Source organism: Lagopus muta, chromosome 8, assembly GCF_023343835.1.
Source record: "Lagopus muta isolate bLagMut1 chromosome 8, bLagMut1 primary, whole genome shotgun sequence".
In the NCBI taxonomy this organism is placed as follows: domain Eukaryota; kingdom Metazoa; phylum Chordata; class Aves; order Galliformes; family Phasianidae; genus Lagopus; species Lagopus muta.
In genome coordinates, this window is record NC_064440.1 from 22,115,548 (window position 1) to 22,128,235 (window position 12,688).

Genomic DNA, 12,688 nt, shown 5'->3' on the forward strand with positions numbered 1-12,688 from the left:
GAACAAGAAAGGCCATTCTCTTTCCATACCCTTCACTTGGGGAAGCATCTGAGCTTTGAATGTCTCCGCTGTGGGACCAGACATGCTGTGATCAGAGCAGAGTGGGCTGAAAGCCCAGCTCTTGGAATCAGCCTCACTCTGGCAGCTGAAATGGGCTGGTCACTGCCTCAGACCTGGGCACCAGCAGCAGTCAGGCACGTTAACAGAAGACAGGCCTCATGCTATGACTTGAAATTGCAATGTGCTATTTCTAAATTGTTGTAAAAAAGAGCGTATCTAAATTGAACGGCCAGCAGCTATACCCAAATTCAGAGAGTGCAGCAGGCATTAACTCCCAGCTAAATTCTTATCATTTATTAGCTAATAATGAATTCAGTAATCTTTTCTTTCTCCAGGAGATTTTGAGGCAGCTGTGAGCGAGGGCAGAAACACTGAGCAGCCAGCAAGCCACATGAGTAGGTGCTTCTGCATTCATCTGACACTTCAGGAATTCAGATTTTTATTAACCTGCTCTAGAGTTTTTCTTAGGATAAGAGACCTTGCAATTAGAAACTACCAAGATCTTTATAAATACATGGTGCAATATGTATGTCTTATTTTGCAATTCTGTGACTGTGTGCTGACAATAGATGTTTTAGTCACAGCTTACTTGCAAAGTATCCTTCAGTAGTCTAACACCTAAAATATGTAAGGCTAACAATCCTGTCCCTTTAAATAGGACTTCCTCATGCTATAAAGACACTTTTAACTTAAGTAAGGAATTCAATGATGACCAAATCTTTTTAGTCATTCCCTGTGCTGACTGGGAGAAGGAATAAATAATGGCAGAGGTCTCAGGGAGACTAATTCCCAGCTTTCTAGGAAGGCAGATGAAACATGCAGCCAAGCACTAGATATTTTGGAGGATCTGGGATCTGAATGCAGAAACTGCTACGACTCCTCTGCAGAAATTGCAGTTCTGTAAGGAATACGACTGCTGAACTAATTATGCATATGCACAAGTCTCCATTGTTCAGGCTTTATTATGAAATTTCAGAGCCTCTGCCCTGTTCACCAGTAAATACCTCAGAAAACATGGTCTCTTTTTCCTTCCTCTTAGTAACACGTACCAGGCTAATTCTTCATGTTGCAGTTCAGTGATTCTGACTAAGATCTGGAAAACACAAACTATGCAGATTCCAGAATAACTAAAAGTGAAGGAGGAGAATTTCAAAGTGCTCCACAAAGGAGCAGAGGAAAATCTGAAGTGCTCTGTGTTCCTGCACTATGAGGCTAATAAAATGTTAGTAAGAAAAATAGTCATCTCTTGGTTTAAAACAAAACATTCAGCTACTCCACAACTTTCAAGTTCATTGCTTAAATTTCTTTTCTGTGTTGTCAGTCAATGAGGATAAGAGTCACATAATCATAGAATCATTAAGGTTGGAAAAGACCACTGGGATTACCAACTCCAACCATCAACTTATCACCACCATGCACGTTAACCCATAGCTCTCAGTGCCACATCCCTTTTCTTGGACACCTCCAAGGATGGTCACCCCCGCCCTTCTCTGGGTAGCCTGTTCCAGTGCCTCACCACTCCTTCCTGAGAAGAAATTTTTCCTAATATCCAACCAGAAAGGTATTGCTGTTATGAAATTTCATATGTTCTCTGGAACATTTCTGAGGGAGATAAACAGAGCAGGCCCTGCTCCCTTGGCACTGTACAGAGGGGAGAAGGGGAATTGAGGGCCCATAGACAGGCTGCATGGGAACAGGGGACAGCAGGCAATGAGCTGGCATCTCTGTCATCTGACTGCACCTCTAATCCACTCCTCCTGTGCAAAAGACTGAGCTCTGGAGCATGCTCTGGCGTGGAAGTAAAGCACTAAAGGGCTGATATTCAGATCCCACAAGGGAAATTGAAAGTTGCCGCACTTCAGTGCAGACCAGAAGCAGGAGAGGCTCCTGGTGTGGGGCAAGGAGCCATCAATATAAGGCACTGTGTTCTGATTTGCTTGATTGGGGGTCCTTCAAATTTCAGGGAGAGCAAATGAGAACTAAAGAGGTAGAAACTGAAAATGAGGGACATAATTGAAAATGCAGGAGAGGAAAGAGCAAATTAGTCTCTGCTGGTACTCTTGGGGACAGGCCAGGGATAGTTAGTCCAGGCGAGGTTAATGATGGAGAAAAGACAGAGATATCTGACCACATTACCAGTCAGCACCTCCTTCTCTTCCTAGCCCATTCCAGCTGGCTCACTTTCCCTGGCAGACGTGAAATACTTCTCGTTCACTCTGCAGTGGAGACCTGAAGTCTAATGCAAAGACTCAGCAGAGCCCTCTGCTTGAAGAACAGGCACTGAAGCAGCAACAGGGTCACGTTAACCATGATGAGAGTACAAATGGGCATTTAAAAACCAATCCTGGTCTATCTAGATGGGACATATCTTGCTAATGTAAATGCTACAAGAGATAGTATAATCTTTGATTACCCCTGGGGCCATAACAAACTTGGAAGGAAGCATAAGAATTGCTGATTATTTTCTGTGATGATAGAATCTCAGAAGTTGCTGATATCGCTTTGTGCAGACTGACAGGTCCCTGGCTGTACTGTTTTGACTGAATTTGAATCATGCAGTGCTGCTCTCATTTCAGGACAAGGTAGAATGTATGGCTTTCAGATTTTTTTTTTTCTGAGGTCTATATATCCCTTAAAGGGAGATGCAGGCAACAATCATTTAGTTTGCTTTGTGAGATAATTTCTTGCTTTCAACCACTTTAGCACATGTACAGTGATAATCATCTGTGTTGTAACCACAACACATTTTTCCTCATTCGGACCACAAGATGAATGACATACAAAAATGAATCAGGAAGAAGAAGAATACAAAGGATGAAGCCATGTGGTGAAAGCCAGGGTGCATAAAATTCAAGATTACACTATAACAGATGCACAGTAGAGGGACCTAATTAAAACTGCTCAGTAACATTAGCTTTGATTTTCACTAACTGTATGTATTTGACTTTGAAGAGTCACAGATCTTAAAATGTAATCAACAAACAAGAAGTTACATGGTAAGGAACCACTGAAGTCATTTTTGCATGCTAAATAAGTGTATTTATCAATACCCTTTTGCACTACATGCTTTCCAAATTGGAGGTACAAGTCTGGGAACTTCCTACGAAGTTGGATCAACTTCTGCAACAAACAAAACTATTTTAAGTAATACCAGTTCAAAATTTGATTCAAATTCTGCATTTTGGGCAGAGAGGTATGAGTAAAGCTTACAAAACCTGGTGCCAGAACTAGCATTCTGTCCCCTTTGTATCTGCTGCTGCAATGCTTCTGAGAGTGTTCTTTTGCGCAGCAACTCATGTTCAGGCAGTGACAGTCTGGTCACACCTGTTCTGCTCTGATAAAAACAATTTGCGGGTGCTCTGAGAAGGCCAGAAAGAACAGAGCACCTGTTCTGCAAAACCTCACTGCTTGGTGTCATTTGTTCTGCACTCAGAAGCTGAACCATTCAAACAAAAAAGGCCTCCTTAATAAGGAATAACGGAATGTATCCAAAAGAATCAGTACAAACATTCCCTCCCTAATTTGTCCTATATAATAAGCAAGTCCCAAAGAAAAAAACAAAAATTTACTTGGAATACAAATAGATAATACTATTGTTTTCATGAGAAACAAAGTAGTGGCATCTTAAAGTAAATCTCACAATTGCATCAAGAAAGTAAGTTACACCTGGGGCAGTCTTTCCTTTCAAAAAGAATAAGTCTTCTCAGCTTTTGTCTGAAAGCATGCCATGCAGAGAGAATCAAGCAATCAGAATACGTTCACAAACAAAATGGGGACACAAACGTTTCATCCATATTGCCACAGGTGTTTTCAGAATTGAAAACTGTTAATGATATAAAAAAGGGCTTACCTGAGATTTATGTTTCCATCTAGAAGAGAACTGATTTTGGAAACATGGTAGCGGTGCTCCTTTAAATAGGTTTCTAGTTCACATAATTTACCTCAGTTTTCCTACTGTTAATTATCATGCAAAACTCTTAAGATTTCATCAGAAACCACCTTCTGATAGAGCTTAAGTAAACATCTCTGATGCAAAGAAGACATTGAGACAACATTTCTTTTTCTCATGTTCAATGAATACACACAAAGATGAACATTTACATGTGCTAGCATTCTTCTCAGCCCTACCAAAGGGGAAGAGACTTGGCGTTGTGCACCATAGGTGTCACCATCTACAGTCCCTGACAAGGTCTCTCATGAAAGATTAATCTGTAGGGCAACTAATGGTTTTGGGGGCAGGCAGAAGGGCAGAGGTGTTACTCTAATGCTCTGCCTTTGCACAGGAAGAAATAAGAAGGCACTTCTGAAGATATACAAATGAGGGGTCAGGTAGGTTTTGATTCTGTTTGAATTTGATATGGAAAAGTGATTTTGACAATTTTTACATTATCTCCACACACCTATTTGTATTCACAGTGAAAAAGAAAGCATGAGCATTGAAACCTATTTCCAAAGGTTGTGCTAAGTTAAAAAGAAAAGATGTGTGTGACAGCTGGTGTTCACTGTGCCTGTCAGAAGATAACCATTAATAATTTAGTTTTTTCCAATGAGCTTTAAAGTCCATCATAAAAGACTATTAAGGAAAATCAATACCTACAAGATAAATGGCAAAGTCCATGAATTAGAAATAGCATAGTACTTAAATACTGTTCCTCCAGAAGGAGAATTTAAAAATGTGGTGTCTAGGGTGCATAACAGTGTGATTTTGAATAATTGCCAAGAATTTAAAGGGAGGAAGTAGAAAATATTTGCCACTGGCCACAGGGTTCTCTTTTAAAACCCACAGAAGTTTGGAGAAAAGTGACAGGTGTGAAAGATTCAAGAAAACAGGCAAGTGGAATGTAATCTAGATAAATGTAAGGTAGTGTTTATAAACAAAAACAGCCTAAATATCAAAATTAATCTGCCTCTAGAAGCTACCGCAAGTCAGAAATTCAATAATACCACCAAAACCAAATAATGGTTGACTACAACTACAGCATCCTCGAAGAAAAGGTTCTCTGAGACGTTACATACAGTTCTGTGAAAAAGCTCAGCTATAATACCAGTGCAACTAGAAAACAGGCAAATCAATAACCAAATTCTCAAATGTATAGATGAGGGATAATGAATGTGAATTGCATCATGCCCAGGAGATGAGACACTCCTATTTTAGAATTCTAGAATTGTATTGAGTTTTGGCTCCTGGTCTTTTAACATACTTGGATTTGTATCTTTCCTCTCTTTGGATGCATACATGTGCCTGTACCACCCACATCAGTATGCATGTACAACATCATGTTAGGCTGCTGACATTTGACAGAAGCTGGCTGATACATTACCTCACAAGTATTGCACAGCACCATGAGCTGTAGCACAAGACTTACTTGCAAGTGAGGAAGAAAAATAAATCCTCTTGCTGTACTAACTTGAAGCAGAAGGCCAGTTAGCAAAGAGAGTAGTGGTGGTTCAGCTGACCACAGCCTGTGGGTGGTGGCAATACCCCCCTTCCCCACAACAGTGACAGTCACGGTACTCTACAGTTCATGGGCCAGTCATGGATCAACAAATCACATTCACTGACTCAGCAGAAATGACTTAGAGCAATTTTTTTCCTGTCGATGTTAACTAACTGCCAACTCATTCCACACTGACTTATCTCCACACACAGAAACAGGACTGGCAGCATGCAAAATGGTGGCTTTGGTGCATTTGATGTGTTTAAGTCAGAGAACCTGAGCCTTACCTGTCACTGTTTTTTCCCTTTAACATCAGCTTTTTTTTTTTTTTTTTATTTTACATTTCATGGAAAAGCATACACTCTGGCAAAAGCTCAAAATTGTTCCATCACTCATTAAAACTCAACCATGAGGCTTTTTCAGTGTGCAAACAGCAATCCCACAGACCAGGTCTGTGGCCCACATACAGCAAAAAGGTTGCGAACAGCATGAGATCGTCACACAAGGGAGCAGTAACCAGCACAGCACAGAGTTCTGTATGTCAACTTCAATACTGGATGTTAGAACTGACTTGGAAAGCATTACACTGAAACTAAGTGCGGAATACCTTTACTTACTGTGTTAAAATTTGGGAAGAATCCAACAGCAGAGCTGCTGTCCACAGGGAAGGACATAAAGGGTTTGATATCCAGGGAAGGCTGCATCATCAAGGTAGGTGCACGCACAAGGGTGGGAAGTGCAGTAGTGCCTGCCAAGAGCAAACAAAACCAGCAATTCATAGTATTCTCCTTTCCACATTACACACAGCATAGCTATCTCTTGCTGACACAACCTCCACGAATAAATAGCGCATGGAGGTAATAAAGTAGCTCTGCAGGAGTTAATATCATTAAAAGAAACCTATTTCCACATTCTACAGATGAGGCAGAGTGCTCTCCTATGGCCATGGATGCTCGGATGCTGAAGAGGAGACATATGGTGTATAAATCACCCTGGCAGGTAGAATAAATCCCTCCTAAAGCTGAACAATTCTTCCGTGCCAAAAAGACCAGGATGGGAGCCCATGGAAGTCAGATGCTTTTGCAATTCCTGGTTGCCTATTAGATCAGCTAGTGCAGGCAGTACATGAGAGCTGAAATCCAGAGGTCTGTTTCCAAATAGCAAGTTTGTTTTTCCTTCTGATGGCTTCTGTAGCTATCAGGTACTGCACAAACATCATTTCGCTTAAGATTTAAAATAATGCCTTTTGTATTAGGTAGCAATACAAATATTAGAAAACAAACAATTAAATAATCAGCAGGCAACACACACAAAATAAATTCTTTACATGTAATGAAAAACGAAAAACAACATTTTTCTAATTGGAGCATAGCACTTTCCCTCCAAATATGGGCTTTGCAGGAATGTACTTGCTGGAGTTGTTACACTTGAGCATCACCCCCTCAACAAGGCCCCAAAGGAACACAAAGGCACAGATGTCCAAACATTCGTTTACAACTAGCTATCTGCTCTATCCACACAATGGTGTGCCTAGCACACTGCTTCCAGCTCTGCCTATGGAATGTTTTATTTTCCCTGAAATCATGCAAAATATATTTCAAACAATATCTTTCTCCTGAAATAGAAAACGAGAAAAAAAATATTCAGATTCTTCTTCCTGGGTCAAATAAATAATTCAACACTGACTGGAGCAGAGACTTGAACACAAGTCTCCCTGGTCTTTACAGGAGGTTGAGTCATTCTCTGCCTTTCCCCCAGGCCCCCCCCGACAGAATTACTCCATCATTACCTCCCTCTCCTGCTCACAGTGGCCAGCACATCAGCCAGGAGCATAACAGTCCTCAGGGAAGCTTCTTTGGTATCCAGCAGAGCCGACACAGTAACTAAGCTTTTTCTCACAGAAGTTGCCTGAGCTTTTTAAACACAGTCAGGAGGGGGAGGGAGAAGGAAAAGCAAACCAAACAGTTTTCCCTCTCTTCTCCCACAAAATCAAATTGTTTGTATCTGTTTGCAAGATGCCAGGCAATCCGTGTGGGCTGCTGAAGAACCAGTCTTCCATTAACATCTCCCTTTCTCTCTGTTAAGGATATGAAAAATTCGAGGCAGAGAAATTTTCCTCTTTCTTCATCTCATCATCCTGCCTCCATGGACATGATTTCAAATCCATTCTCTGGTATCTGAGAGAGAAGCAGAGCACAGAAGCCAGATGGGTCTGCATGAATTTACTGGATAGCCAGACACTTAGAACTAGCCCTGAGCTCAAATTCTGTAGGTGCTGGAAACACAGACAATTTGATCACAGCTGTAGCATAATAAATGCAATATTCTAGGCTAGCAGATGAGCAACAGGCTATAATCTATTTTCTGTTTCTTCTACAAAGGGTGAGGAAAGCAGAAGGGTGGGTCATTGACAACTGTGGAGAGAGAACTGGACATGCTCCCAGCAGAGCTGGGCAAGAAAGGAAAAATATGCTTGAGATACACTATTGGAAAATATTTTCTCTCTTCTGTTATCTCAATACTTTCATAAACGTAAGCTTTAAAAGTCCTTAGGTGAGTTAAACTCTGTGTTCTGACCCTGCATAAGCCCCTGCAACTTGATGACTCGGGCTCAGTTAATTAAGTCAAAGCTTATTCAAGTAGAGTCACAAATGTCAAAAAGCTTAAGGCTGCGTAAGATGCCCATAGTTCCTACTTCATATCTATAATGAAAAAAATGAAAATAGAAATGCATCAACAGGAAAGCAGTGTCTCTGAGGATTTAGTCATAGAAAATATCTTCAACTGCAAAAATGATGATTATTTCTACTAGCTTGTTCTGAAACAGTAGCTTTACATAATTTAGGTTTGAGCTGTACTCAAACAGCAGCTATACTGTATTCAATTACCTAAAGTCCACAGAGTGCAGTCAAACTTCTACAAATTTCTTTTTAAAGTTCAGAAGCAATTAAGATCCACAGAGTTAATGAAAGACCTGTCCTCTCTTTGCATATGAAGCTATGGTTATTCTAACTATATTTTACAAAAAAAAACCACAAAAACAAAATGAACAAACAACAAACAGCAACAACATAGTTAACTTGCCACTGAAGTTTAAAATTAGAGTTAAGCTGAGTTTCTGATGCTGTCTTTAACTGAGGTATAGAAAAATGTTGCCATAAAAAATTTTAAAATTAGAAAACAGTCAGCATCCAATAAGATAGCAATCCTCTTTGTATTTCTCATCTGGGCAGAGACCACTACAGACACTTCTGAAATCTGCCCTCAGCTTTGCAGATCATGGTGCTTCTGCTGCCAGAACAATACAAGTTCAAACTAGGATACATTCAGAGTCCATATGAAATAGAAAATGTACACACCTACTGGACTGATTAGTGGAGGAACTGATAACAAGAAATTCGTTCACTTCCGTTTTGCAGTTTGCTACTGCTACTACTGCCAAACAAATACCAGTGGTCCAATTGGACTGAAGTCGTATTTTCAGAACCACATTTGGAAGCCTTTGGAAGAATGACTAGTTAAAGACGACTCAAACTACAGGAGGGAGCACTTCATGGCAATCATCCTATTAAACAGAACAGAACCCACGTTCCACTGGTATTACATCCAAATGCCAAATAGATTCTTACCATCACTCCACCAGATCTGTATGCAGACCTGAGCTAAGCTGGAATGCTGGCACAAGAAAGATGGAGCTGACAAGCTTCATTATAATCATAAATTTAACAGATGTTTACCATTTCATTAGCATTTTAATGATAAAGACAATTTACCATGTCAAACACAGGTTGTTTTAAATACTTGTGAATCTTTGGCATAAATAACTGATATTTTTTGTAAATTCATTTATTCATTTCAAATTTGAAATTTATAAACATTATTTTATCTCTTTTTTTAAAAAATAAATAAATAAAAGAAATTACCTTCAACTCTGAGTGCCACTGCAGGAGTTACCTCTGCACAGGGCATGCAAGCAGCAGACAGCCAAATCCTCAATTGTTCTTTTTTAGTATTGCATAAGAGGGGGAAAAGCAGGCTTTCATGTGAACAGATGACTCAAAACGTCTCATTTTGTGCAGGAGGACAGACATGTCAGAGGCACACATCATCATGGCTTGTAGTCATTGCTCATCCTTTCCAAGCAGGTGAGGTGCTGATTTCAGCAAAACACAAGAGCACAACTGCTCAAACTTGAAAGCATGTTCTTGAAAAGCATTCACTACAGGCCACTATAGAGAAATCCAAAGCCATAATCAATTCCTTCTTCTCTTTTATCACCTTGAGACATTTCTACATTTCTTTAGTCCTTAGATCCAAGTAGTCCAAACTCAAGACAGGAACAATGGGAGAGTAACTGATGTGCAACTGAGACTGAATGATAGTATCCCGTCGACAATCTGCATCCATTTCAGATTGCACATGGTCACCTTTAACATGTGACCCAACACAGTATTAGGAGATCAACAGGATCTCATCTCTTAACATCCACCACTACCTACAACAGTTAAAGTTAAGAAGCGTCAGTATAGAGGCAGGCCATGCAGGCTTGAATTACCTGACCTTTTTTGGCTATGCGGAGCTATGACCTCCTAGATCAATGCACAGTAGTCTCACCCAGACAGAATCTAAGAACAACTGAGGGAATGGGTGAGTTCTGGGCTCTCTCCTCCCCTGACCTTATTAAAGTAGCATTTTGCAGGCACCACTTTGAGCCAAAGGTATCCTTTCAAGAGGGGATGGCAACTTGTCCCTTTGGTTTTGCACATATTGGCTGAATTCATTACCTACTGCTACCACACTAAGCACAGTCACTGCGCTTTTAGACTTCACACTGTCATCTCAATTTACAGCCTTTTCCTTCAACATTCCAGAAGACTTAAGACCAGACAGGACATGTTTGAAACATTTCAGGGAACAGTTCTGGGAGAATTTTGCATGCATAATCTTTTTCTGGGTACCCACAGCTTTCAGTACAGTTTATTAATTTTGTCAGTGCAAATTTTGAATATTGTCAGAAATACTTATTCAGCATGAGACTCAAAAACAGTTTTATAAGCAGCTTAGAGCCTAGAGGTAGTACCTAGGCTTTCATATCGAATAAAACTCTCTTCAGCTCTATTGCCTGTGCTTTGCAAAAAACACAAAACAAACAAACCCAACACATGCTTTTATGCAGTTTTATGGGAATATGTGCACAATTGGATTATATGTTTAAAAAAAATAGAAGCAATGCCTAGCTAGAGAAACGAACCCCATAAAAAACATCATCAGAAATCTTGCTTAGGATCTGATGCCCCCATTCCATCTTCTCCAGGCACGCTCACTGGGACTATTTCACTGTAAATGACAGGTAAGACTGGTTGATTGCAAGTAATCACATCTTCTAGTTTAGGTATGTACATGACATGTTAGGTGCTGTGATTACAGATATCTCCCTACACTGAACAATATAAATATTAATCTTTTTTGCTACCCAACGTTATTGGTTCAAAGGATTCAGGAACTTTCTTTTTCATTATTTTAGATAAGATATGCGTGAGCATTACAGAGTGCCATGTGTTCCTGCTCATGCTTAAAACAAACTGCTAAAACAACATTAAGCCTATGTGAAGTAATTCTGATTTTCTGAAAAACAGGTGATATAAAAATGTTTTAAGTAAAAGCTATCCTATATCATTAATAATATTTATGAACATTAAAACAAACTCTTCTCTTAAATACAAAACAAGGTAAATAAACATAGCACATCAGTAATTTCTTTTTCCAGAATTCAGTAGAACAAATATTGCTTTCTTGCAATGTGAAATTATGATAACTGAGACTTCTGATAGGGGTTTTGGTCTGTTGAAAGTAAAGCAGTAAAGGAGAGATAAGGCTGCTCATTCAATAGTTTCCTAATTGGCAAATTAACACAATTATATGAAATATTCACTACCCAGACAATGCAACTTATTTTTTAAAAATACATTGAAGTAGAACCCCGGTATGTATGAGATAAAGGCAAAGCCCTCCTTTGACAATAGGAAAAATGCTAAGAACTTCTGCATCCCCAGGGCAACACATAAACTAACTCATTAATGAATGAGGATGCAGGTCCTTTGGGGTTGAAACGGTGAGCACAAGAGCTAGCTACTCATGAATCTTTTAAAGCTTGGGGAGTGCACTGAATTCATACTTAGATGTTATTCAGAAACTGAGGGAACAGTCAGACCTTGCACGGACTCATTACCCACCTTAAACAGCATAAGTCATACATGTCTGGCAACTAACAACGGGTACAATTCTCAAATCTGTTTTTTTGTTGTTGATGGTTGGGTTTTCTGGTTTTTTTTGTTTGTTTGTATTTTTTATTTTTTTAGAAACTACAAGGAAAGGCAGCAAGAGCTGGTGTAGAGCTGATGGCTATTCAACAGCATTAAGGAAGAGCCACTCTGCACAAGCATCTTAACACAAGTTATGAGAAAGCAGTAGCCCAGGTCTAATCTCGCAGAGCAACATCTGGATATGAAATGACACACCAAATATTTTCATTCCAGTCTGAGTTTATTTTTTCAGTGGTTGCTTCAAAAAACCCAAAGGCATTTAATGCAACTTCACTGCAACATACAAAATTGCCTATATATTGTGCAGTTCAAGCTCTTCATGCTCAAGTATTACTTATCTAAACCAAGTCAGATTATAGAAATAACTCTCCCCCTACAAATTGTGATTTCCAGTATGCTAGAAGTTAGTATTTCCATTATTATTTCAAAATAACTGTATTATCAAGACATGCTGACAATTCAGTATGATCCTTTTGTAAAAAATCAGACACTGTGAAATAAAATATTTCTACTTTTCAAATACATGTAGGATTCCACCAGTCAGATCAGTACCAAAAATTAATTGAAACCTGATGCTGCTGAAATGAATGGATTTTCTGCCATTTCATAAACCCAAAAAGTCAGCTATTATTTACTTATCTAGTGTTGATAATTATACATAGTTCGTTTGCAGTCAGAAAAGTATAGCTATGTATTGCAAGTATTTTTTCAAAAGGATTGTAAAAATAAAAACAAACATGCAAAGCAAGAAAATCCTCATTAGACCAGACCCCTCCTCAATAAAATACTAGGGACTGACCTTGAATCACTTTAATGTCTATGAATTTTTAATATTTCTCTAATTGCTCTCCATTTCCAGTGCTTTAT

The 12,688-nt window shown here is 39.3% G+C and overlaps 1 protein-coding gene across 12 annotated transcripts in view; it reads right to left on the bottom strand.

Moving 5' to 3' along the window:
- ZNF385B (zinc finger protein 385B) overlaps nucleotides 1-12,688 on the bottom strand; it is a 153,287-nt gene that overhangs the window by 44,073 nt on the left and 96,526 nt on the right. For 10 of the 12 annotated variants that reach the window (XM_048953867.1, XM_048953868.1, XM_048953866.1 and 7 more), the window contains one exon: nucleotides 6,116-6,246. The exons of 1 other annotated variant lie outside the window; for it this stretch is intronic. In XM_048953867.1, the coding sequence (XP_048809824.1) occupies nucleotides 6,116-6,246 (131 nt within the window). Of the gene's footprint in view, nucleotides 1-6,115; nucleotides 6,247-7,287; nucleotides 7,676-12,688 lie in introns of those variants that run through there. One more of the 12 variants, XM_048953874.1, reaches the window with a different exon arrangement.